This window comes from Nothoprocta perdicaria, unplaced genomic scaffold, assembly GCF_003342845.1.
Source record: "Nothoprocta perdicaria isolate Ctin4 unplaced genomic scaffold, notPer1 scaffold_42, whole genome shotgun sequence".
NCBI lineage: Eukaryota > Metazoa > Chordata > Aves > Tinamiformes > Tinamidae > Nothoprocta > Nothoprocta perdicaria.
The window spans coordinates 1,297,932-1,325,609 of NW_020455666.1; the positions used below are offsets into that span (position 1 = coordinate 1,297,932).

Genomic DNA, 27,678 nt, shown 5'->3' on the forward strand with positions numbered 1-27,678 from the left:
TATTCTTTTTTTATTTATTTACGCGTTTATTTTTTCCGGCCCGCAGCGCGGTGCGGCGGCGCTGCCGACTCCTCTGCGCCGCCTCAGCGGGGAGCGCCCGGCTGGGAGGAGCCGCCGCCCCTTCCCGCCCGCCTCTGCCCCCGTCAACGATGGCGCCGCGAGGCGCTGCCCGCCTCTAAGATGGCGGCGAGGCGCGCGCGCACCGCGCCGGGCCGGCGCCCTGCGACCTGGCGGCGGGCGGGACTTCCTGCGGCGCGGCGCGGGGCGGGCGCGGCGCCGGTGGCGGAGGCGCGGGCGGCGGCGGCACCGTCCCCACGGGGCGGGCCGGGCCGGGCATGGAAGTGGAGAAGATGGATGAGAATGAATGGAAGTACCACGGGGAGGGCAACCAGAGCCTCGTCGTCGCGCATTGCCAGGTGGGCGGCGGGCGGTAACGGCCGCTAACGGCCGCGCGCGAGCGCTCCCCCTTCGCGCTCCCCTCAGCGGCGCGCGGAGGCCGCGCCCGCCTCGCCACGGGCCTGAGCGCGGGCCCGGCCCGGAGCTTCATTCACCTCCTTTTCCCTTCCACTTTATCCACATTGGGAGTTTTACCGTTTTCTCTTTTTTTCCTTTTTTTCTTCTTTTTTTTTTTTTTTTTTTTTTTCTTAAGGGGTCAGCAGATACATTTTGCTCTTCCCGTGGAAGAGGTTTGACGGGAGCTTTGCCCCGTCGCAACCCCCGCCTTGTCGGGGGCGCCTCTGGGGAGGGAGCTGCCGGGGGAAGCTCGAAACGGGCCCGTTTCCATCCCAGCGCGTGCAAGTGCGCCAGGCCGGGAAGACTTACGGAATGGGRTGGGAGGGATTTTCCTTGTGCCCCTGGCTCTTGCTCCTGGAAAGCGTGAACGGTGGCTGGGACCGCAGGGCCTGGTGTCAGTCTGTGGATCTCAGTGCGAACAAGCAAGTCACTTCACCTCTGTGCTTCCATTTGCCACCTGTAAAGAAATATCAGAATAGGTAAAATGTGTTGGTTCAGGTGACCAGCAAATACTAAATTATTGCAAGCAGATTCCCTGTCCTTTCAAAGCTTTTGTTTTGAGACCGCTGTCACTATGTTTCTGCCCCTCGTGTGTGCATATTATGTATCCAGTACAKGGGGTTCTGAATTTCGATGTGTCATTTGGAGAAGTTTATTTGTTTTTTTGAAGAAGACTTTGGGCTATATTTTTTTTCTTATGTTTGCATTCTAATTCAATATGGATTTGCTAGTTTTTTTTTTTTTTTCCCAAAATGTGTTCAATATTTGATAGATGTGTTCAATAAACTATCCAAATGACAGTTTGAAATAACAGCATACAAACTTTTATATGCAAAGACTACAGTGTGAGTTGAATCTTAATCTGAGTTTTTTTTTCAAATGTTTTCCTGAGTATTAGATTTTTCTGGCTTCTATTTTCTACATTATGAGTGTAAGCTGGGTGTAAAAAATGCAAACAAATGTCAGGTCTGAGAAAGTGCTGGAAGTCTTTGCTCTTCTTTGGGAGGAGCACTTCTGTGGCGCATGTTTATTTCCCCTCTTTCTTTATACCAAATTGAAAAAAAAGAAAGGCATTGATGCTACAAGAGTGAATAATTTTGTTTCCTATCTAAATTTTAGCTTTCTGAAAATGAATTGAAAAAGGCAGTTCAAAAAATGTTCAGTCACGGTGTGATAGAAGTCAGAATATGTAATGGATTTGTAACAGTGTGATTACATTGACTTTAAAGATATGGAAAGTAAGAAAGTCTGCCAGAAATTTAGAATAGTTGCTGAGTATGTTTGGACTTTTTTTTTTAATAAGATGCTTAAACTTCAAGATACAGTGAAAGTAAACTAGATAGGATTTTTTTTCCCTGTRTATAGAGTATTAAGTCAATAAAAGCTTACCGTATAGACCTTTGTGTTTACTAATAATGAAATATTTTAAAATTGCAGCCCATGAAATGCTGTTTAGATGCTAACTTTTACTTTGTTCCTTTTATAAACAGGACATGCTTGCATGATTAATCATCATTCTTGTGATCTGGTGTCAGGCATTCTCAGGTTTGTGAGAACAGATTAGCAGCATACCCAAGATGATGAATTTCATTTTACTGCTTTGCTTCATACTTCATTCCCTAAGTTTATGATTTTGTGTATAAAAGCTAGTGGGAGGGATTTCAATTTGGCTGTGGCCAAGGGGACGCGGATGGATGCTCAGATGTCGGTGCTGCACTTGAAAGCAAGAGGCCAGTGTGGAACAATGTCCAAGAATGCTTGTTACCTCTGGGTTGTCGTTCTCATTATTCGGGGATGTGGGGAGGGCAGTGGTCCCTACCTCTGTGTCTGACCTCTCTTCCTGGACTCTTCCATGTGATCCAGATCTCTATGTCCTATGTGAACCAAGTTCTAAGGAGTCTGGCTTCAGCTCATCTCTTCTTGAGCCCACTTTGGAGCGCTGGGAACAGATACTGTGCACGACTGTGCGTCAAACATGCAGTGTTTGGTTTGGGGCGAGTTGGCAGGTTGGATACAGGGCTCTTGTTCCTGGTTGTGCAGAGGTGTGGCCAGAGCTGGGGATGAAGAGAGGGGYGAGATGTGCATCAGTTCATGCTGCGCTGATCGGTGTAAGGCTGTGTTTGTCTTGGCTTCTTCTATTCTCTTTTATTTTTTTTTCATTTAAGATGCAAACATAACGCATTGTTAATCCAGAGCTAGGACAGTACCAAAGGTAACGCCTGAAAACTTGTTTGTGGAAAAGTGACGCGCGTGAGAAGCAGCCAGTGATGAGCTGATAAGCCCAAGATGAAAACAGTGCCCAAGTGTTTGTTCTAATGCCTTTGGACGGTGGCACATAGACAAAGATTTATGCCTGATGGTCATCCACTGGCACCATCTTTCTGTGGAACATGCTCGCTTGTTCAGGTATGTTACAAACTACTGCCCAATGTGCTGTTTGCACTTACCACTTATTAACCCTCCAGAATGCAGTAATGACAAAATTATCCCTGCACTCCTGCCCTCCTACAACCTGTGGAATGCAATACCAAAATGAAGCATCTGAAATCACTGCAAGAGCATCTCTGTTCCTTATTCATGCAGTTAAAAAGAGAAGATGTAGGCAGGGCATGGTCTAGTCAGCGTGTCTCTCTTCACAGTGACAGCTTTACAGAGTTGCTCTAATTAGTTCTCCAGCATTTAGAAAGTGATCTGATGAATAAAGATGGAATGCCTGAAAGAATTCCCAGTTACTGTTGTCATCCACAGAGTTGCACACTTGCTTCATGCACTCTCTAACTTCTGCTTTCATGGCTTTTTAAAGTTTTAAGTTCTGATGAATCTAGAATTCTGGAAGACAGTCTCTGTTGTGGGCCGAGTTTCTCTGCTAAAGCTTTTGCTGGTGGTTTTTGCTGCCGCTGTGGTTGAACTAATCCAGACTGAACCGAACTGTGGTCAAACAACCTTTGTATAATCTTGCAGCCTATGAAATGCCATTCCTAACAAATAAGCCCAACTTTTATACCTTGTTGCTTTCAATGAGGGATGTAAATGGTAGCTCTGTTTTGGGTTCTGAAAGCAGTACTTGAGGCGTTGATTCCAAAAGATTGCTCTGAAGAACGCATGGATTGGCCTAACTGCTAGTTCATTTGACAGCTGTGTGATCCATGTCCATACGGMCCCTTGTCTGTTTTCTACAATTGATTAAAGTTTAATATCCTCTTTGAAGAGCTGAATTGCCATATTTCATCAAACAGGGACTCCTCTGGGCTGCTTGTTCTGGTTACTGTCTCAGGAATGCATAAGGTGCTGATTGCATTAAAGCAAAACTATCACATACTGGCAGGTTAGAAAGGATGCTTCATGCTCYCTATGTTTTTATTGGAGCCTTGTTTTCATCTTTATCGAATTTGGTTTCTAATTTTAGAAAGTGGCCCAAAATATTGCTTCTCCTCTGTGCCCTGTGCTTGRGCAGTGGTGAGGCTTGAGGAACCATCTAGAATGGTCACCATCTTGTGAGCTCTTGACCTTTTCTAAGGTAGAGGTATCCAGTTTTACAGATATGATCAGCAAATTCTCKTTTTCTCTAGTTCTTCATTTTAATCAGTTGTTTACTATTACAGAGACACTAACATTTCATTTCTTAAAGGTTTCAGGAAGTTGTTGTTCCTTATAAAGTAGTGTGTAAGTAGCTCTAGAAATAATGACTTGTATTTCCTTTTGTTGCTGAAACACGCTTGAAAGCCCTGGATTTTGCTTCACTAGATTAAGTGAAGCGTTTTAGATGAAGATGTATGTTCTTTCTCTGTTTCACTGCAGTTAGTTTGTATTAAATTTTAATCCTTGCATATCAAGGTGACTGCTAAGTTTGTGTTTGAGTGACTATGTGGATTTTCTTTATTCAGTCAAATTGTCTAGAGAAAACTCGGTGTTTGTGAAACGTCATGGCTTGGATCTTGATCATTGTTTTGTAATATACTGTTCTTGGCCTAAGAGAGTTTGCAGCTCTGACAGATATCTTTAGTGGGACACTAAATTGGTGTGGGGACACAATTTGTTGGAAGTGTGTAAATCATTGCCAGAGTGCATGTGAGCTTGCTAAATAGAGAGGGGGGAGAGGGTGGATGGAGGAGGTAAATGAAGCTGAGGCAAGAGGGCTGAGGAGGGAGGTGAGTGCAACAACTTCCCAAAGTCGTTGCTTGTAGTAGCTGCGTAATGTCTGGCTCTTCTCTGTTTTCCCGCCAGGACAGATGGTGAAGATGGAGGGTGTCTATCAGTGCTACCAGTGCTGCTTTCACAGGCGTCCTTCCCAATCCCTTTTCTGAACTGTAGAGGACTGTAGAGATTTGAGGTGTGCAAAGGGAGAAGAGTATCTTGCATTTTTAATGTTGGTCATTGGTTTCGCTGCAGTGGCAGTAACTGCAGCTGCTCCTGCTGACAGTTGCATTTTGATAGCTGCCTAGTGCTTGCAGAAAGACCTGCTCGTTATGGGGGAGATGAGCCTGGTTTCATATTGCTTATGAATTCTGCAGGAGGTGCCTTGTGGCATATCAGACTTGATAATTGTTTATAACACTGCTTTCAAAGTATGAAGCAGCTCCTCCCTTTCCTTTTTTTTTGTTTTGATTAACACAGTCTTACTGGTAAATTTGACATTTTACACAGTAAACTTACATTGAGAAGGTTATTATTGGTGTCAGGGCCACGGACAAGACTGTTTGCTTAGACAAGTGGGGGATTTTTGCTCTCGGAGCAAAAAGCTTATGGTTAGAATTACTAGCCAGCTGCAGCTTTGCTTTTCAGTCCTTTCTGACAAATAGAGAGCAGTGCTGCTCACTGACTGCTGTCTTGCAGAGTGAATCTTCTTGAGGTGCTTTTTGTGGTGGTCCCATTTTGTACAAGTTCAAGAACCTGAGTGTCCTGTTCTTCCTTCTGTGAGCCTCATGGTTTCTCAGTGACATGGAGCTTGCCTGTGTTTTTCCATCTTGAAATTAGTGTGAGTGAAGTATTGCCCCTGAAATTTCAAAGTCATCCCTGGGAAACTGCAGATCCYCGAATATGAACGGGTCTTGTTCAGCTGTGCTTTGGGTTTCTTCTTAGTGTCTCCGGGTCAGGAGATTAATAACCATCAATCCCTTGATTTCAAGGAAACAAAGAATTTACTGCTGATTCCTGGCATTAAGTCTTCAGGTAGAGGAAAATACTGAAATAGCCTGTGCTGTTTGTTCTTCCTTGAACATATGAGTGCTGGAAATATTCTCTTGTTTTTGGCTTGCACTGCTTGTTAATGACGACCTTCTCTGAATATTCTACTGATTGAAATACAGCCTGCTCAGGGTGTCTTTCCCCTTGCATGTTAAGAAATTGCCCAGAAAAGATAAGGTACAACTTGCACTTGTTGAAATGTATTTCAACTAGTAGGAAAGGCATCGTTTTGTTAAGTTTTGAACTTAGAAGATTTTGTATCCTTGAGGAAATTCTGTTACTTAAATTTRAACCTGTGGTGATTTTTATTTTTCATTTATTCCATGGGCTACATGTATGGAGAAGATTGTCCGAGGCCGTGTGACTGAGCGTAGGCAGGAATTCTGCCTCTAATCTGCAGAATTTGCTGGGGAAAGCAAAACTTGCCTGTGAGTGAGTTGAAGCAAGACTCCATCGTCAACTTTAATAAGGATTAAGGACCATTAAAACTTTTCTTTTTTTTTCTTTTCCTTTCTTTTCTGGGTCATGGGCCATTTCTTTGACCTTGTTTCTTCAGTATAGTTCTTTTGGGGCATGCATGTATAAATATAGATTGTCTAGGAGAAAAAAAAAAAAAAGCAAAGCAAATGCACCCTTTATCTGCTTAGAAGACAGATATGTGACAAATTAATATATTGCTTATTTATTTTATTGTGAGTAGAGGAGCGTCTGTCTGAAGTTAAGCAAAGCAAGCAGCTATGAAAATGCATTGGAAAGCTGAGCACTGATCAGGGTGTGTCATCAGTGGAAGACGTGAAGAGATGAGGATGTTGCTGTAAACAGCAATTACATTTTTAGGAATAGGAAGTAATTACTAGCTTAAGTTGGGATTCAGGATCCCTGTGGTGTGCTAACCTGAATACATTTCCTTGTCTTAACCTAGTATGTTGGTTAACTGACATTTAAATACACCTCTACTGGCAAACAGGAAGACATTTTCTTGTTTGCTTGTAGTTATTTCTTTGGCTAAACTGCTAAAACGGCGGTTGTAGATGTCATAACTAATCATGCTAACGCTACTTCAGTCCTGTCACAAAAGGCCTTTATTACAAAGGAAATATTAGAAGTTGGAAGCACTTCTGCTTCAGTGGATTAACTGCAAAGATTACTTGACCCAAAGCAGCTGTTCGAGTCAACGTGCATATGGAATTTTAATTTGTTTAGCACCAGTGTATTGCAGTTGACTTTACTTTTCCTTGGCTTTAGCAGGTTTCCGTGCTGAAAAGATGCTGTGGATATAGCACAATTTAATCACTTCTTTTTTAAAGTGGCAGGGAAAGCAGCTGCAGATAAGGAGACGGAATGAAGAGAGAAGGAACGTAAAGTCAGCAATGCTCTTGAAACTTTTCTAAAAATTATTTTATAATTAATTTTTAAACCTTTTTTTTTCCTCAGGTGCTTCTGTAGATATTCTGTAGATGCAGATATGAAAACACAGCACTAGAGTCTTTCTGTGTGGAAGGAGATGGGAGAGGAAGTGCAGGTCTAGTACTATAATGTATATATATACACATTATATACATAATATTATAATGCTACGTATTAGCTTTCACTGTATAGTTAGTTATAAAATATACACATTTATCATTTGTATAAAATACGTTTGTCACTGCAATTCCAACTTCAGTTTGTTATCTTATTTGGTTTTAGTTTTCGTTTTGGCTGACTTATAAGAATGCTGAAGGTAATAGGAATAGAAATATAAGGCTCAGGAGTCAATTAGGTTTCATTAAAAACTATCTTGTTTTTTCTGTTTGGGTTCTGTGCTATGTCAGCCTTGAAACAGAGCGAGTTTCTTGTTGAAGGTAAGGAAATCAAACCTCTATTTAAAAAACACTTTTTTTTTCTTGTTTTATAAGTGGGTGGCGAGTGTGGTGAAGGTGGAGTTCATCACACTAAACTCTGACTTTTCGTGCGTTTAAGCTTCCTTCAGTCAACAACAGTAGTGGGCTGGACATATTTAACAGTGGTTGCTTTTCAATGGAAATAGCTTAACTGACCTGTGTGAGCTGTGGAGGTGATTCCAGCGTTAATAGCTTATTGTATTTGCTCACACAGCTCTTCACTCGGTTCTTTTCGTGSGATATTCTCTTCACCTTGGTGTGTTATTTCTGAGGTCTGTGATAATCTCTTTCTGATCTTCTCTCTGTTTTTGCTCAGGAAGGACCAGGGATGCTGTATTCAGTTGAGTAGTTGCTGAGGTGTTTAGGATGCTTGGAATTATTAACTTGTTTTTAGCTTTCCATTTTATAACTTAATTCTAATGCCTTTGACTGCCTTTATTTTATTTCTTCCCCTCACTATGAATATTTTCCTGTGTGGCAGATGTAGCAGAGGCTGCCTAGGCAGCTGCCTCTAGCCCTCCTCAGTGGACAGCGTGTGCTCCAGGTGTGTGCGGCCTTGCAGCAGTTTGAAGGGAGCTCGGTACACGTTTCACATTCCTATTTGTGTAACTCACCTTCCTGACAGATAAGAAACTTGATATGCTGTTAAACCTTAATGGACACTTTTTTTTCTCCCTTGTTTTAACAGTTACTGTCTCAGGGACATTTGTGTTATCCAGACTGCAGTGCTCTATGCTGAGGGCCAGGAATCAATAGGTGTATTCATTCTGCTCTAGCTCTCTGGTGTATGTTTCTACCAAGTACCAGCGGGGGTATCACTTGATCTCATTTGGAATATTGTGCGGCTTAGCTGAACAGTAGACATATCTTTTTATTCATGGCTAGTACATAATCTTAAAATTTGCACTGTTGGCATAATGTGAGGTTATATAAAACTTAGCTATAATGTGAAACCTGAGTGAATGTGCGACTGTCATGGGAATATATATCATAGCTGAACAGGGGGAGGAAAAAAGGAACAAATACCTGAAGTCTGATGCAAGCTGTGAGCTCTTTGCAAAAGAAAACAAGTATCATGCTGTCATTTGCTCCCAGATAATAAAGTATTGAATAGTGTCAAGAGAACTGCTAGGCGCAAAAATCTTTTTTGTATRAAGAAATCAAAGATTGTGCTTATGGAGTTCCTAAGCCAAAAGGAGGGTGGTGGTCTGATTTTCAATACTGCTTCGCACTTTGTGTGAGCAGTTACTGATCCCTGTCCATCCTGTCAGGAAGCATAGCTTTCCTCACTTGGTTGTGAATGATCTTACCCACCTTACACAGAGTAAAACTGAACTGGAAGAAAATGCTCATRTACCATATTGCCATGTGGGTCTCGTTCCAAAGCGACACATTTTTCCATGCTTTGGTTGTTTGAATCTTGCAGATGCCTCCGCATTGCCCAGCACACTGAGACACTGAACGAGGGTGCCTGTAAAATGGCAGGTATTGAACTTGGACATCACATCAAGAGCATGAGCTATGATGGAAGTGCCTGGGCAGGGTGGTGGGCATGTTCTGTCTGAGCTCAGAAAGAGCTTGGGGGAAAGAATGTAACAGCATTGTGTTCTGCCCGAATCTTTCACACCAGTTTTAGAGTTGAAAAGGTTGTGGAATGTAAATTTAGGATTGAAATGTCCAAATAAGTTTTAGCTAGCGTAARCTGCATGCAACTAAGATTTCTGCTGCAAAAATCAGCAAAATTGCCGGCTATTTCCTTCTAGGATCATTTAAACTGTCATTATTTAGTTTTATATAAAATTATATAAATCTCAACAAAAGTAAGTTCGCAGTTTTTAATTCTGGATCAGTTACTCTAGATCATCCTAATGGCCTTGCTAAGTCATGGTGCAGAAGGAGGTTGGTAGTGACTAGTCAAAGTGCATCTGTAATTGAAAAGCTTTGTTACAGCTCTGCTGTACACCATTTTTCATGTGCATCCAGGCTTTAGGAAAGCAACACACTGGTCTTTTACTATATATAGTTTTTACCCTTCTATCCTAGCATGTTTGTTTAAAAATTATGTTAATGAACAAATATTGTAGCAAGTCTGGTTACAATTAAATGTAATAGCAGTTACACTGCTTTAAATAGAAAATAATCCTTTTTAGATTGTCTAGGGAAGGTCCAAACAGACCAATGAGAGTAGGCTTATACATTTAATGAATAGGCTTATATATTTAAGTAGAACTTGTTGTATTAATTTCAGACAGGGCTGCCTGTGGGACTACTACGTCAAACTTTGGTTTTAATATGAAAATTTATTTATTTAATAAGTAAAGTGGTTAATTTCATCAAATTTCTATGGTCATGGAGATGCTTTAAATCTGCTCCATGAGGCCAGGTATCCTRTTTTAATAGGCTTATGGATAAAGTTCTGATTCACTTAATACAGCTCCAAGATATCTTTGAACTCTTAGAAGCTCAGTAAAGGATTACTTTTTTCTTCCCGTGTCAGCCTACCATGCAAATTTTTGAATTGTGTGAATCACAAATGTGTTTTGTAAGGTGAAACATTTGGAAACCTACTGCATTTAGCCCAGGGCATTATATGACTCTCAAACATTTAGGTGTTTCCCTTAAAATGAAGTTTGCAAGCAAAAGGTTTCACTATTTATAAGTAGAGCTGTGCAGCTTTGGCGGTAACTATTAAGCTGTACTGCTTTGCTGATTTTATAAGGAAATGTTATTTTGGTGGATTTTGCAGTTTTTTGCAAAGACCTCCACAGCAGAAGTAAAGTTTTTATCATTTGCTTGTTTTAATGCTGTGCTGTAAGTGACAGTCCAAATTGAAATATCAGAAGACTTCAAAATAATGCGGGGGGCCAAGGCAGCATTGCCCCTTCTGCAGCTGGTGCCTGGAAGCACAGAGTGACTGACTTGTTAGAGCCAACAAGGAAGGTCAGGGCATATCTGGAAACAGAAATTAATCCATTTGATTTCAAGTTGAATGAAGCTGAAAGTTGAAAGGGTTGAAAGTACTTATTTTGCTTTCCTTTAGTGTTCTTGATTTCTTGAGTGAGCTAGAGTGGTGAATCGGACATTCGTGCTGCTTGGATGAAGTTAACTTTTGAAGTTATGATCATGTGCTTAAATGCTAATGAAATCATATTCTTTCCTATCCTCCTTTAGCGCTGTGCGGTGCTGCGTTTTTTGAAGTTCCCCCCACACCAGAATAAGGTAAGAGACAGTAAGTACTGATGGTAAAACCCTACAGGTAAGCTCCTGAAAGCTGCTCTGAAGAGAAACCTGAAGAAGGACTAAGAACAAGAGGATGTTTTAAAATGTGCCTGTGTTTCACGAGTTTTCTCAACAGGAGGAAATTTCAGTTTGTCGTTTATAGATGAAATTAAGTAATTACTGACTTCAAGACTTGTKTGTGGGACAGAATGTATAACTAAAATGCATATGTAGAAAATATAACTTTCCACTTGCTGCAAGTGATTCTTATAGAAAGAGCTRATCCTGCATATTGATGTGGGTGACTGCAGAGAGGCTCAGGAAGAAATGAGAGTTTTATTGTCTGTTGCTAGGCAAGGCAAAGAGGAGGAGGTGCAGGAACACAGAGTTGACATYGCGATAGAAGTCTCCTGCTAACCACCTATTCAGCAGCTAGAAAGCTGTGCAATATTGCAGAAAGGTATGAGGTATTCAGARAATAGTTTGGTCATTCAGCAAATGACTTTAGTATCTCATCTGATATAAAAACAATATGGTAGGACATGATCACGGTTTCCTGGGCCGTGGCAGAAGATTTTCCTACTTGAGAAGGAAGTGAAACCTTAGTGTCTTAGTTACCCTAGTTAAGTTGTAGGTACCTTAGATTGTTTTAGCAGGGGGAAAATGATTGAGAATCAAACATGGCGAGTTCATATTCTAAGTTCCCTTAAGCTAGGGAGTCATCTTTAGGACATGCTGTCTAAGAGATACAGGAAATGGTCTCAGTTATGGCAGCTCCTAACACAAGGCTTTGTAAGGCTTCAGGACTGTACTGTTCTGCTGGGGAGCAAGTATGAAAAGCTCTGTGGCTGTACTGAGAGCTGGAGAGGAGGGAGGGTTGTAGAAAAGAAAAACCAGGATGCTTGTAAACATACGGAGTGAAACATATGGGATGGGATTTTGGCAATAAATCAGGAAGATTAATACAAAATGTGCTGTGTTCACCAAGAGAAAAGGAGAAGGTTATAAAATAGATCAGAGGAAAGCAAAGGAGGGTAAAAATATACAGTGTAGTTATCGGTTATTTTGTGGTTGCTTTAATTGAAAAAAATGAAGCAAAACCGGTGTGGCTCAAGCTGAAGTTTTAGATCTGCTATCATGGTRGGATTTGGAAAATGTACCTTGTGCTTCTGCAGTAGTCTAAGATAATAACATTTAGAGTGTTGTTGAGAACTGGGAAGGAGCAAGGGGATTGGAAGGCAGGAAAACAGCACCTATCTCAGTTTCTAATAGAGCGTAAGAGAATTAGGTGGTCTAACTACAGTTTAAAAAAAAATAACTCATAACTATACAGGAAACGCTACCAGTTAACTCAAGCTAGYCAGACTAAGGTCATCATACCTTTTGGAAAGGCACTTAGCTTAMTGTAGAAAAGAAAGGATAACAGGTATGATATATTCTAACTTTAATAGGGCTTTTGGCATTGTTTCAAATGGTGCTCATGTAAACAAGGTATGTAACACAGCATCAGTGTCATCTCTGCCAGGAAGACCTGCAGCGACTTCAAAAAGCCTTGAGAGGCTAACAGAGAGGGGCTGTGAAATTCAGAGGTGGCTTTGTGTTAAATCTCCCAAGTTGTCTGTCCTCTGCAACACATTCATTCTGCTGATGTTAATAAGTGGGCTGCCGAGCTGGGGCAGGGAGTGCTGTGCGCAGGTTGCCCAGGGAAYAATGGGAACCTTGATCTGAGCTCAGCTCAGCACAGTCCTGTGAAGCAAGTGGGAAGTGTTGATCGATCTGTGAGCTGCTGCTTGCGTGATGTGAAGTGAAATGGAAAGGGGAAACAAATATTCATAAGCGAAATAGGAAATGACTGGCTTGCCAGTAAACAGCTTAAAAGATTTGAGAGTTATGGCGAACCACAAAACACCTGACAAAGTGAAAGGCAAAAAAAGATGCAAATAACATTTTGGGGGTGAATTGGTGTAATTGTAAGGTATTAGTGAGAACGGGTGGTTTTACATGAAATAGTGTTAAGTTTGGGTTAATATGCTTGAACAAAGATGAGTAGGAAAGGGATAAATGGAAAGGAATCTGGAGGAAAACAGTAAAAATAAAGAGAATTGAGAAAGGAATGTTGAAAGAATAGAGTTGTTTTATCCTGGAAGATAAAAGCTAGAGGAGACACATGCCTTGCAGTGTAAAGAAACTTATTACCATGGGGGTTCCTCTGTGTTCCTCTCCAATTCACTGAAAGAAAACGTTTAATTTTTGTATTTGGATATTTTTGGTTGGCTATTTGGATAAAACTGTAATGGTTGCATGGTAAAACAGAGGAACAGATCATCTGCAAGAATTATAACAATTTGTTAAAAATTTTCTAAGCAGATAAAAGAAACATTTTATTGGGATATGCTTTTTTATTCTAAAAGTTTTCACATTAAAATATTCCTTTTGTAAGTGCTCTGAACATTCAGGCATACATTATGCCTCTACAGAAATAGTAGAACTAGTACATCTAAAAAAAACAGCTTCAGGAGGGAAATTCTAATGAATGGAATGTTAATCGTTTACAACCAACTATTTTGTCATTTGGAAATCATTTAGTTTAAAAATTGAAATGCAGAGAAGACTCAGTTGCTGTAATACTGCGTGAATTAACGTAAGCTTATCTCTGCTTTCCAGGAAAGATGTGTTTTTAATTACTGATCTACAGAGAATGCTTTCCAAGCTTGAGAGTTTCTTAAGCACAGTAGTGATGTACTGGTAGCTTAATAGCTATCAAATATTTTTTCTGGTAATTACTAAGCAATTACTAAGTTATCACTTCTTTTGGTAGGGCTTATTGTAACATCAGGCAATAACTGATGCTGAGACCTGTTTCTAGTGTAAGTGTCTAATAGTGCGTGATCAAGCTTCTCTTTGCTGGTAAATGCTTCTTGGGGACTATCCAGCTAACATTTAAATAAAGATGAAAGCAGTAATGGCTGCAGTGATTRTGACTTACGTTTCCTGCTTTTTGAATCCACAAATTTTGGCATTTTTGAAATGTAGAAGACAATCTGCTGCCAGGGTTTTGTGAAGGAAGGTAATCCATTTAGCTGTTTTGGTCCCTTCTGAATATATTTACTCTAATTAGTACAACACAGTATTTGTCTTCATTGGACTTTAAAAAGACTTTTCTAGATATAACATACTGATGGTTCTTAACCACACTGTTTTTCTGCTTTGAAAAGATACCTTTAAATTCAACCTGATTCTAGTTGCAGAATAATAAATGAGCCTAAATAAAAAGCTTAGTCTTGGTTTTGAACAGCTGTTATTTCTCTCTCCTTTTCTAAATAAAGGATAACTTGTATTCCCCTGCTCCCACCACAGACTCTTGTTATATTGTTACACGAGGCCTTCCTCTAATATTTTGGTCTGAAGGTCATTTTCTCCATCAAATAACAACTATTCTGCTGGGTATGGCAGTACCTAAACGTTGCTGCTGTTCTGGTCACTGAGGAGTGGGATGGCACCCTTGTCAGACACGTGCTGTGTTCGGAGTGCGTGGAGACACGTACGGGGCTTCTCCAAACTAATATTTGAAGCTGCTTATTAAGTGGTGGGGTAGTGTAGAACTTCTAAAAGGTGTATTTTTTTTTTATAAGTCATATAAGAAGTCTTTCATAAGAAGTCTTTTATGAGAAGTCATAGGCAAGATGCCCTAATTTAACTTTTCAGTTTAGTTGAAGTTTATAGTGTCTTTGACATAGTCTAGTTTCTAATTATATTAGAGGATGATTAAATTCCTTAACGCTTAAYGTTAAATGCTTAAATTCCTGCCCTTCCATGGTACCAGTAGCAAGCAGCCTAATAATGCTCTTTTGATTGAACGTCAATGAGGCAGTGACTTAATGTGCAGTGAAAACAATTACTAAAGAAAGTTGTGACAGGAAGACTGTGACTCTACAGCTTGATTGGAGACTTTAGAATATGGTRGCCTTGCACCCCGTTGTTCACAACAGAAACAGTGATTTTTCTGTTTGTGCTCCTTATCTGCATTAGAGACTGTGGCTTATGCGAAATTGTTTTATCAGTGGTGTAAGAGAAAGTGCATTTTCATCATCTTAGTGCTGTGATAAAATGAACTTGGCGAGTGTCACGGTGAGAATTTGTATTAGGGAATTTTACTTAAGCTCTTGAAATGACTGGAAAATTGAATGCCAGGAAGGCTTTTGTTGAGTAATAATTCTTATGCAAAAGAGGACAGGAAATAAGTTTTTGCTGCTATCTATAATACAGTGCTCAAGCTGATAATGCTGCATCAAGCTATTGGGGTAGTGAAACCCTAGAAATGTCCTGGGTGCACTGGTCTGATTCCATAGGAACTTTACTCATTCTTGAAGAAATTACTCATTACTCTTTTTTTCTCACCTTTGTGAGAAATGAGATGGGTGACATCCCTCGGAAACCTAGCAAGCACAGCAGTGTCTCCTGGTATGTAATCCCACAGGCTGTATCCGATTAAAGAGCAAAAGTTTGATTTTAAGAAGATGTTAGTAACATTCCCATTTAGACTTGTCCCATGCTGTTCTACTTACCACTGTAACCACAAAATGATAGTTTTGGATGAACACAGTTATGTAATGTAGCTCAGGAAGTGTTTAAACAGTAACTCTTAGGTGTTTTAATAAATAAACTGGTAGTAGTCACGGGGCCTTCAAAAAATTTTTATGTTCTTAATGTTAAAAGGCGATGCTCCCTTTGGTTAATGTTGTTGGTTGGTCAGAGTGATAAATGTCCTTGCTCTTAGAAGGAGGTCAGCCAGTGTCATAAGCTTGATCTGCAACTGGAAAGTTTTACTGGTCTTTTTAATTGGTGAGTGTCTCCTTGTGGAAGTTAGTGCCCTAGTTCTTGGAGGTATTGTTTAATTCTCAGTATGCAGGAGAAGCCTAGAAGGAGTGTCTGCCTCWGCAAAAGAGGCCAGAGCGGTCTCCAAGTAGTGGAGAATTCTGTTACTGTACAAGGTGAAGTAACGATATTGCTGCCCACCACCTGGGATTTGTGTGCGCTAGAGAAGGGGTTGTGTTGCCAGAAAAAGGGAGGAAATCTATATTTAAATTAAAGGTTTTTCTGTAATATTTACTCAGTGTTTACACTTACATTAACAAAAGTATCTGTAGTCCTACACAACTTGGGCAAGTTCAATAGGTGGTAAATATCTACCTATTATAAACAAACAAATAAACATGTTGCTGTTAAAATTGCCCAGCTAGTGACCGTCTTCTATTACCTCATAACACATTTGATATTTTGGCTGTGTTCTTTTCTTCTGTTTCCACTCTTGGTGATTGTCTGAGTGTTTTTCTCCTGGCATTTTAGTTTCTCACATTCTGYTCCATAGTGATACTTATTTTCTCTCCTGCTCATGCTTTTTCCTTTCTGATTTTCTAACTTGGGCATCAGTGTTATGCCTTCTCTTCCTCTGCCGTTACATAACCTGAGGAGCAAACCTCCCTTGCTTTGGTGCTTGCATTGTACAGTGGTAGGCAAAATAGTGTTTTTCTGCAAGAGCTCTGTGATACAAAAGGACCCARGACAGGAATGGACTATAGTAACAATAAAGCTGTGCAGAGAACCAGAGCGTGCTGCAGCATTGGCAATAGAATGATGATGCTGTAAAGCTTCTCCTACTGGGCACTGCAGTCTCTCCTAATAAGCATGAGCCTGCCAGGGTGACCCTGCAGTACTGTGGCTCTCCTGCCTCTAGTTCTCACTTAGCATTGTATCAGACTCACTAGGCATCATTTTCTTGTAGAGCCACCAGAGTTTCATTATATGCACATAATGCACAAACTAACAGAAGAGCACCTCAGAATAAAAGTTTTCAAAAACAGTTGATAAGAAGGCCTGCAGTGAATCTGTGTTCATCAGAATAGATCTCTTACCTGCTTTAAGAATAACGATCAGAGACAGAATAGATCTCGGCTCATCATTCCACTTGATCCCTTTCACTGTCTCTGCTCTGACCAGACTCTGTATTGTCATTATTGCCATTAGGGTACTTTGCCAAATGATTAAGATGTATGTGTATTCCCAAGTGTTGTGTATCATTATGTCATAACTAATTACTTTTTTTTTTTTCTTTCAGACATCAGAAGAAATACTACATCATCTGCAAAACATTGTGGATTTTGGAAAACATGTTATGAAGCAGTTCTTTGGGGAGAATTATGTTCATCATGGGGTAAATGTTCTACCTTTAAAATAAAACATGCTCTGAACATTGTAAACATTGTGTTTTAGGAGCACTGGATGCCAGGCAAAAGCAATTAGTGGGATTTGCAGATCTTCCTAAGCGAGCTGCACAAACAAGCAGCATTCAGTTCAGAACAAAGCTCCTACTCTCTGCTGACAAGGTGACTGGGCTGTGCTCTGTGTTGAGCTCTTTCAAGCCACTGATTTAAAAAAAAAAAAAAGTGACAATTTCTTTTTTTTTGTATGAGAAGAGAGGTGGAAGACAGAAATGTTTTGAGGCTGATTTTGCAAAACAAGGCAAGAAGTCTGGTCCTATTGACTTGCCCAGATTTCTGGGCAGTTGGAGGATAACCTTTTCCTTGCTACTCACAGTGTTCTTSAGGAGGGCTGCACCTGGTTAACTGAACATCAGGTGCTTGAGAGGAAAAGCAGCAACTTCTTTTGTAACTTGAGTCATAAAATTCTGCCTCAGGGGTGGGAGAAACTGTTCTCACTTTTCAAAAAGAGAAAATGATGCAAGTTCTTCAATGAATATTAAACTTTTTTTTTTTTTTTTTTTTAAGGAAATTGTTCAACTGCCTTTAGACTTTATAAGACAGCTGTGTGTGAAGATTCAGCCAGAGAGGCCAGGTAAGTTCTGTGATAGCATCAGAAAGTGTCTTTCTTCAAGTTGTAAAACATTCTGCTAAACTAGAAAGTAAAGAAAAAGAACCTTACCTTAAAATCTGAGGAAGCTTCTTTTAATATGAAGCCAGTAATAATGTGAAAATGTCTTTGTTGTAGAAAAATGGATGTGTTACAGAATTAAAAGTTGTATCAGTTTTACCAAGATGGGGATGGGGAACCTTTCTAAGTCTTCATTCATCTTAAAATACGCAGGATTTGTTCTTGGCAGTTTCAGAAACTCCAAACTGAATTAGTCCAGTGTTAATGTTGGGTCTAATCCTCGTGTGTGGAGCGGGGATGTTAGTGGCAGCACGTACCTGGTTGCCACGTCCTGCCTTGCGTGGGTCTCTTCCTGAAGCCCCCGCTGTCCCATTGCCAGGGCTTGCAGCGTTACAGGCTCTAGTGTGCAGCCTTTACAGCTTCCTGGCCCTTGCTGGCCCTCCTGAAGTCTTTGGGAATACGCTGCCTACTCTGCACTTTTGTTTGTTTTTCCTCTCTCCTGCTCCAGAGTCTCGCTGTGATAAAGACATGGACACTCTCAGTGGTTACGCCATGTGCCTTCCTAATCTTACCAGGCTGCAGACCTATCGTTTTGTGGAGCATCGGCCAATCCTCTGCATAGAGATTAAGGTACTAAATAGCAAAGAGTCTCTTTTACAGATTTTTCTGTTCTTAAACAGATTCTTCTGTTGAAAGTATGAACTGACTGAAGCAGTTTCAAATAAAAATTAGCAATGGGATAAAGCAGAGCTCATCACTTCCGCTGTTACCTCTAGGATGAAACCCACCCTTTCCCCCACCACATTTTTAACCTTTAAAAGCATAGGAAATTCCCAAGTATTGTTAGGTTTTCTTGCAGGCAACAGCATTGTGGTGCCTCTTTTTTAAGTGAGGGCTCTAGCATAACTGAAAATGAGCATTGGTTGCTCACTCATTATTTTATTTTTTATGTTTTATTTTTTTCATTTAACTAGAAAGGTTTGCATGCTGTGTACCCTTATATACAAATGCATACATTGATATTTACATTTTTTCTCTTTTTCTTTTTTGTAGCCAAAGTGTGGCTTCATTCCCTTTTCCAGCCATGTTTCACAGGAGATAAAGCACAAGGTGTGTCGTTATTGTATGCATCAGCATTTAAAGGTAATGTTTTTGCAGTCGGTCTGCTTTCCTTTGACTGTATTGTCTTTTATTTGTTATTAGAGTTTTGTTTTCTTGTTGAAACTTGCATATTGTTGCTTAAACCTCTGATATGACTAAAGCATGAGTGGTTACACACCTGAGTTGCTGGGTGTGTAGTGAGAAATGGAAGAAGTTCTGTGGGAAGTCGAAAGCAAACAAATGCAGTATTAGTCTTTGAGGAGTGTTAAAGCTGTTGGCTGGATAAACACCTATGCCATATTTCCTTTTAAGTACAACTCGTCGAATTGGAGAATTCCTGTTGCCAAATTGTGGCATTGCACAACTACCAGAACACGTAATGCCCGTGGAATTCATGTTTGTTTTAAAATTTGTTTTTTTCATATACACTAATCATTTTGTTTATGTTCCTGAAATGATAGTGGGTCTAGAAGTAGAAGCTAACTGTACCTTTGTAGAAGCTAACTGTACCTTTTTGTAACTTAACGTCACCTTTCATCATGCTTTCTGTTATTGAATTTCATGCAGTCTGAGTAATCTAAGTTGAAATATGAATAGGAAAAAACCCTTAGTAGTTATGAATAGTAAGTTCAGCGTTTGGAATATTATGGGACTCTTGAAGAAAAATATTAGTGTCAGCACCTGAGTATTAGAATAATTGAGAGCAGTTATTCCATAAAGTGATTAATAGTGCTGCTATTTTTCAACAGGTAGCAAATGGAAAATGGAAGCGACCAAGTAAATATTGTCCATTAGATCTCTTCTCAGGGTAAGAAAATGTGTTACTTGATCCTGTGTGTGGTCAAAAACAAACTGTATTTTCATTTTATTTTTCAAATCATTTAGACTTCAACTGTAGGATTAAGGAACAATGTCTGCTTGTTTGACATTTGAGGAAATATTTCTGGGGCTATGTATTTATATACATCTATTTGTGTATTTATTTGCATCTATTTCAGGAATCAGAGTTGCATGTTATGACTACTATGCCKTGTGATGCTTAACATGAAATGTAGGGTTTGTTCCTACTTAGGTTTGAATTTGCAGGAGTCTCTGCAGGAGTTCCTTATGTTGGCTTCAGCTTGAGTAACAGGTTTGAGGGATGTGTGCACATCAGGCGTCCTGTTCAGATTTCACAGAAACCCGCAAGCATGGATGTGAGCATTTAAAGGCACTGAATAACATATATATATATWTTTCTTTTTCCCTAGAAATAAACAGAGAATGCACTTTGCTTTGAAGAGCTTATTACAGGAGGCACAGAACAACTTGAAAATATTTAAGGTAAACAAAACTATCTGCTTTTATGTATTGTCTTATAAACAATTTGACTTTAATACCTGAAGAGGGAAGATCGTACGCAATGAGCACCTTCACTACGGGACTCTATCATAATAAAGTAGAAGAAAAAAGGCAAATAGCTAGATTCCAAGTTACGATAGATAAAGAAAACTCTGTGCTATCCCTAGGAATCTCTCCCAGAGCTAATCAGTCTGAATGAATAGCTGGGACAGCCAACAGAAGACTTTGACCAAAGTTTAAAAAATTTTCAAGTGCTCATTCAGGGAAACAAAAATATCTTTATGTGTTGCTGCAAATATTTTTGGAAATTGCTGTTAGAACATTTGTATAAGTCAGATGCACAGCATGCTTCACTGACAAAGTGGAAGGGTTAGCTTTTCTTGTGCAGAAGTAATGTAGTAAAAAATAAAGCAGTAATTGACGGATTATGCAGATTTGTCGGATTAGTTCTAGAAATACTCTTGAATTCATTTCCAGTATTAAAGCAACTACTGGAGTTAATGATACTTTTATGAACTGTTTTTCTCTATTAGAAAGCAGGTAATTTTCATGCCTCTTCTGTACCTTTTTTTTTTTTTTCACCTTCCATTTTACAATTTGACTTTTAAAGGGTAGTTTTACCTGACAGGCTTTTTCATGATTGACTGTACTTAGAAGTGATAGGAAACCATGCTGAGTATCAGTTCACTTTTTGGGTTCTGATCATTTATAGTTCATTAAGTGGGGAAAGTGTCTTGACTTAAATGGGCTTTTTGGTTCCAATTCAAAAGTTTTTACCTGTCTTATCCCATGAAGTTTAGGATGACAACTTTGTAAGAGATTGTGCATGCATTTGGGTGTAGACTTTTATACCAAGTCACTGTCTTTTTCATCATGTGTCTTAAAATATTAAATCTGGTACTTTGGCTAGCTAAATATAAATAACTGGATTTGATGGAGTATTCAAACCTTTCTTTTCCCTTCACAGAATGGTGAACTAATTTATGGCTGTAAAGATGATCAGGACTCTGTTTCTGACTGGAACGARCTTGCCCGTCACTTAAAACCTTTCTTTTTTCCTTCAAATGGCTTGGTCAGTGGGCCGCACTGYACAAGGACAATTGTTAAAGAACTGATCCATGTTATAACTATGGCGCTACTAAGTAGTACTGAAGCCTGCAGGGCAGGTGATATGAGGACAGTTCCCATTTCACATGGAAGAAGCTACTGTGAAGCAAGTGCTTTTAATAAGGAGCTAGTAAGAAATGGTAAGAACTAATTTATTGATCTCTAATAGTCATTAACTGTTACTACATAATGATTCATATGTTTGCGTCTTGTTAGCTCTTTAATGCTAGTGTGAGAACTGAATGCTGAGAAAATGAAATACAAGTTGCAAAGCTGCCAGATAACTGTTTTTAATGAGTTAACCTCATAACTTTTAATGAGTTAACCTCATAACTTTTAGGACCTCATCTCATGATGGGCATAAAAGTCAGTTCAGAGGTAGTAGGATAAGAATTAAAGACACCTGTTTGAGCTGATAATCACAATTTGTATTTTAAATGACTTGATAATTTTTATTTTGTACATGTTGAGGTCTAGCTGCTTTCATAGGTTACATGACGCCTGTTCTTTCCTTCTGCTCCTCAACTGTGGTATYGTTGTCTTTCTGCTTTTCTAAAGCAAAGGTACAACTATGGAATGGGAAATGGAAAATCACGATGGGAAAACTGAAGATCATGTTAAGCACTGAGGAATTAAGTGTTGCAAAGCTTTAATTTTTCAAGATGCTGCTTGTAACTCCAATTATAAAAATAGYATATTAAATTTGCTTTTGAGGAGAATCTTTTTATTGCAGATTGGTTTATGCTGTATTCTGGGAGAAAGAGCTACCTTTGAAAAAAATAGCAAATACAAAAATAGATTTGTTTGTACTATGTTAAAAAGATCCAATATCTGAAATACTAAATTAGTCTTGTCAACAGTTCATACTGTTGAAACTTAAATTGGTGGTGGTTTCAGATTCATCAGAGAAACTTGTCTTTTAGACTCATAGTAGAGTGCAATAGAGATTTTTTTTTGAGAGTAATTGTATAGTCTGTGTTCCACAGCCAAGTAAGTGGTCTTTAAATATGCAGGTAAGCACACAGCACAATATTGTTCAAAACCTGAAATCCTTTTCCTTTGACCAATCTGAAGAGTACTGCATTTGCTTTGTGAAAAAGCACGTGTAATGGCAAAGTGAAGCAAAGCAAACATGTATGTGCCTGCTGTATTTTWAATGTATTTTTTTTCTTATAGGGAAACATAAATTGGAAAGCTCTGGCTTACCGAGGGGCTGTCTCCTTTATAAAACTCTTCAGGCTCAGATGCTTGACATGCTGGATATTGAAGGACTCTATCCTTTGTACAACAGAGTTGAACAGTACTTAGAGGAATTTCCTGAAGAGAGGTAAGATTTGATGGCTGTTTTTAAGGTTCTGATTAAGTAGATGTTCAGACAAGATTGCCTTAGAGCTTCTTGTTACCTCTTCTGTTTCTTGAACAACGTTAAGGTGAAGAGGTAAGTCTCACTGTTAAGGTGGGAGGTCACAATTTGGCATGTAAATGGGAAAAAATAATTATTCAAATGTAGGTAAACGTGACCAGAATGTAGTTTTGTAGAGGAGATGATATTGTTAGGTTGCTTATCTCATGGTGTTTCTTAATGTAAGATTAAAATTCCAGCTTGCAATATGCCTCATAAATGAGCCAACCAAACTAGGGGAGCAAGATTGTTTTGGTTACTCTATCTCTTACCTGACGAAAAAATACTGAGTATTGCAAGGTGAATAGYTGTTCTCAGATTAAGTGTATAAGTTGAAATAATAATAAAATCACTGTAAAAAGCCTTATTTTTGATAGTCTCCAGATGGCATTTRCCTGTAGTTCAGCCACGGCGCACCAGAGGGCATGCTGGCCCCGCATGTAAGACAGGAGGGCTCTTGGGCACCTCAGTCCTCAGCTGAAGGGTTAGCTGCAGGAGGCAGTATGTGCAGTGTAACTTTGCTGTGCTTTTGTATTTTACAAGAAAAACAATTGGATTGCCAGTGTCTTCTTTCATCCATGTGGTGTTTGTGTGCTGTGCACTGGCATATAATGAGAAATTGCAGCTTTTGACTCTTTTGCACTTTTGCAAAAAATGCTTTTTTTTTCCAATTAAAAATTGCTGTCCTGTTCTTTGGTGATAAACAATTAGGGAAGAATTCTTTTTTTTAAGTGTTAATCTTCTTTTATAATTTATTTAGAAGTACGTTGCAGATAGATGGACCTTACAATGAAGTATTTTATGAGAAGCTGCTAGATCTTTCAACTGAAGATGATGGAACCGTAGCATTTGCGCTAACAAAGGTACCTTTCTTGGGCATAATGTTGAAGCTTGTGTAGTCTGTTAATTTTAATAATTGCCCATCTGACCCAAATTGATGGGTGGTGTGTGAATATTATCACCAGCTTGTCAAAGTGYTCTTTGCAGCTGAAGTTTTTTATCTTGTAAGGATGCCAGAGCACACCTTTATAGCAGAAGCACTTACAACCCAACRCATTCATCCTATGTTCTTAAAAGTTAAATAAAAAGCCTCTTTCCGTGCTAGACTATGAGGCATTCACCTGAATTGTGKTTTTTTGGCCATTATTAAAAGTATCTGTAAAATACAGACAATGTGTACATGATTCTTATTAATCAGGTATGGTAAAACCACTTGCTCCTGCTATCTATCTGCTATAGAGTTAATGTCTAGATCTTACAATGACTATACTAACACYTTTGAAAAAGAATAGTATATTTTCTATAAAGACAAATATAAATATAATGGAAAAATCTTGTCCCTCTTATTTCGTATAGGTGCAGCAGTACAGAATAGCAATGACTGCAAAAGACTGCTCCATCATGATTGCCCTTTCACCTTGTCTACAAGATGAATGGTAACAGCAATTTAATTTTGAATTACTCCTGTTTATTTAGAAATCATCTGTGCTTGTGCAACACCTAAAGTTGGCAAAAAGGGTCAAAGTCCAAGTTCTCTAGAATCCTTCAGAATGTTTGGACACTAGTGCTGATACTGAATTGTATTACCTTTACCTGTGTAAAAGTTGTAATTCTTACTGACTCTGCCAGATAACTTGGTGGTTGCATTGTATGTAATAACACCTAGAAATATATTGCATTAGCTAATTGCAAAGACGCATTACCAGCATAAAGTTTTGACTTAATCTCTATGAAACTGAAAGGAGAAGGACTGGCAGAAGTGCAACAATCTCATTGTCAGACGGGCTAAGCTGGAGCCCTAGTTTTTTATACACTGTAATAGCTGAAGTTTTTCTCAGGCACGTGGGAACAGTTATAAACATTAGTCATTTTTGCACAAGGACTCAGGACCCTCAAATGAAAAGTAAGTTTACTGTAATGAATCGTCTGTGCAATATGTTCTTGTTTTCCAGCTCTGAGCAAAGACCTGTGGTACTAACATCCAAATCAAGATTCACCTTTTCTGTTTCTGTTCTGGACCTTGATCTTAAACCGTATGAAAGCATTCCTCATCAGTACAAACTTGATGGCAAGATAGTAAACTACTATTTGAAGAATGTACAGGCCAAAGATGACCCTGTTATGTCCAGTCTCTTCAAGGAGAATGAAGACTGCACATTAGTTCTCCATAAAGTGTAACATTTTCTTTAAGGTTATTTTTATTTGAACACATTAGAAATTGAAAGGTTAATGAAATAATTATGGTGATTTTTTTCTATTGTGTTCAGTGCGTTTTTCAGCTGTGAATGTTTTTGCTTTAAGAAATGATTTCTAATTGGTATGCCTTTTCAAAGACATGGAATAGCACTAAACACGTTTGCTATATAACCTTAATGAATGTATTCAATATGGCAGAAGAGAGAATGTGCCATACCTTGGAACTAAAGGACAGAGCAACTTAATTCTACAAGTCCACTTCCTTAGAACTGAAATAACACAGAATTAGAGGTTTCCTGAAATATTGCACTAGTATACAAAAATTAATACTAAGAGGAGAACTGCCTCAGAGCTTGTGCTTTTTGAGTCTGACACATAGCTTACTAGGAAGAGGGAATGCGTTGACAAAAACCTAATATAAAACTTAAGCATTAAGTCCACTGAAGACAGAGCTGAAGCRGCTATTAAAGTGTTGCTGATACATGGAAGGACCATGTTATTGCAGAACACTTTAAATACTAATGCATGAGCTTAAGAACTCCAGAATGCCTCCAGAAGTTTTGTGGTCACTTTGTATCTCCTAAAGCTTCTGAAACTAAGTGAAAAGGGTTAAAGGTAAGCATCTTCRAACTTTATATGGCTGAGCTTAACTAGTCTGACACATTGGTCTTTTTTCTCTACAAGATATGCTGCTATTTGGAGATGAAACCACAGCTTGCTTTCCTGAGTTGAATTGAGCCCTAGGAATTATGTATTCAGAGTTGTCCAGATTATTTTGGGTCTTTCAGACAGTGTCGAATGTTGGTATTATTTCACTGWCATCCTATAGATTAGGATTATCTGCATCCTATATATATGCATCACAACCAACTGCTTTCAGGCTTGTTTTTTGAAGTGATATACAGAGGAAAGGTGACAGGAACTGGTTTTGGTTTTTTTGAAATTGTAGGGAGTCGCTTTCTGAGGGTGAGCACTGGAGCTGAGTTTGCATCAGTACTGCAGCAATATAAAGATGGCTTTACTTTGTACAGTAAATATTTGTACTTGCAAGTGAATTTGTGAGATAGTGCAGTTAGCCATCTTCAAGGCAGACCTCAAGTTACAAGATTAAGGGTGTATTCAAAATCCTGATTAGGCTGATAAATATCTCCAGGGCCTCTTCTTCCTGTGTGTTGAGGTTTACAGGCCCTGAACTGTGCAAAGAGATGCTATTCAAGCTACAGTCAAATGCTGTTATCTGTATACAGTGTGTGTGTCCTGGTAATGTTTTTCAAAATGATGTAGGTTATCATTTAAAAATATATATATCAAGATCTTAATCTTTGTTGCATTTTATCTGAAGTTAAAAAGTAAAAGCGGAAGAGTGCAGCCCTGCAGCCTGGCACAACTGAAGGTAGAAATATGGAGTAAYACCACTCAGAGCAATACTGTTTTACAGGAGGAATTGAACCACCTCAGCAAGCCTGCAGAGTCCAGCTGCAGGCGATAGTGTGCCTTTCTGGTGTGGGCTGCTCTTCGGTTAAATGTGATACTACAACAGTGTGATAAGCTGGTAATTTACAGTACTAACAACTCTATACATCTAAAGAAAAGATGTAAAAGAAATGTAAAAAAAAATTTCTAAAAACAGAAATCCTGCATGAGTTAGACAAAAGACAAAGGATTATCCAGAGCTGAAAAAATAAGTTTTCAGTTCTTTACACTGTAACTTTACACACATTTCATGTGCAAATACAAGTGCATGTGGTGAGTAAACAGGTTTCATTTGCATCCAAGAAGGATCTGTACATGAAGCTAACTAAAGGTTGCACAAAGCTAGCAAACACAAACCAGTAACATGTCAGTGGATAAAGTAGCGATGAATTTTGCTTATCTGCTGGCATCCAAACTTGAAAATAGTCTCCCTTACATCTAAAAAGACAAATTTGTAACATAAGAGTTACTGTTCATCCAAACTTGATTCTGGCATCGTTCAGCTGTAGAGTGACACAGTCCAGTCTGTTCCTTCCATTTTACTCGCCTTACCAGAACAGTAGGAGACTATTTATTTCAGTGATTGAATAGTGGAATATTAAAATTACAGTATTTAAAATATGACTGATATTTCAATTCTTATCTACCTATTTCACCATTGCTCTACAATCCTTTGTAATGCATTTAAAAAGATAACTAACCTACAGAGCAGACATTTGTACTGTTTGCATGCTTATAGCATCTATGAGCCTAAAAAGGCCTTCTCCTAGTATTCTAGAACTAGTGAAGAGTTCATATGGCCGGCGTATTTAGCCTCATGATTGCAGGAATAGCAGCTGTTACTCTACRTAGTTGCACAGCCTGTTTTGGCCCGGGCCCTTTGGCTGTGATAGACAGTGCAGAACAGTTTGTAAAGGAGCTAATGTACAGCTTGTGGAAGTGAAGGACGATTACAAGACACCTCTCTGCTTTGTTTCTTTAGGGACAAACAACATATGAAATGCAATKCCTTCCTACTGTGTTATGTGCTTGATTTTTTCCACAAAAAGTAGAAAGTCAAAATGAAGTACTTCTGTGAGCAGTAGTTAATTCTCCCATTTCTTTTTACAAAAGTACAATGGTCTTTCTTGTTTAAAGTTTCCATTCCAATTAACGCTGTCTCTCCTCCAACTCTTAAATTATTGAAAAATGTTATCTCACACAGTTGCTTTTTAACATAACTTAAAAGCTTCAAATTATTTGTCTACTTCCACTTAATTTAATAACATCATTACTTTTGGTTCTAGGGGTCTCTTACTGTTCTCCAGTCATTTTAAAATCACTATACTTTTACAGAGCTGTGAATGAAACTTCCACTTTTTATGGACTTGA

General features: G+C 39.0%; 1 protein-coding gene across 1 annotated transcript; it reads left to right on the plus strand.

Annotated features, from left to right (window-relative positions):
- The first annotated feature begins 335 nt into the window (after window positions 1-335).
- IPPK (inositol-pentakisphosphate 2-kinase) lies at window positions 336-27,583 on the plus strand. Its single transcript, XM_026046012.1, has 13 exons — window positions 336-416; window positions 10,752-10,799; window positions 16,915-17,010; window positions 17,585-17,651; window positions 18,196-18,317; window positions 18,741-18,830; window positions 19,538-19,596; window positions 20,039-20,111; window positions 21,097-21,376; window positions 22,413-22,563; window positions 23,399-23,501; window positions 23,995-24,074; window positions 24,591-27,583. The coding sequence occupies exons 1-13, from the start codon at window positions 336-338 to the stop codon at window positions 24,814-24,816; spliced, it is 1,476 nt and encodes a 491-aa protein (XP_025901797.1). The 3' UTR covers window positions 24,817-27,583.
- Window positions 27,584-27,678: the final 95 nt, after the last annotated feature.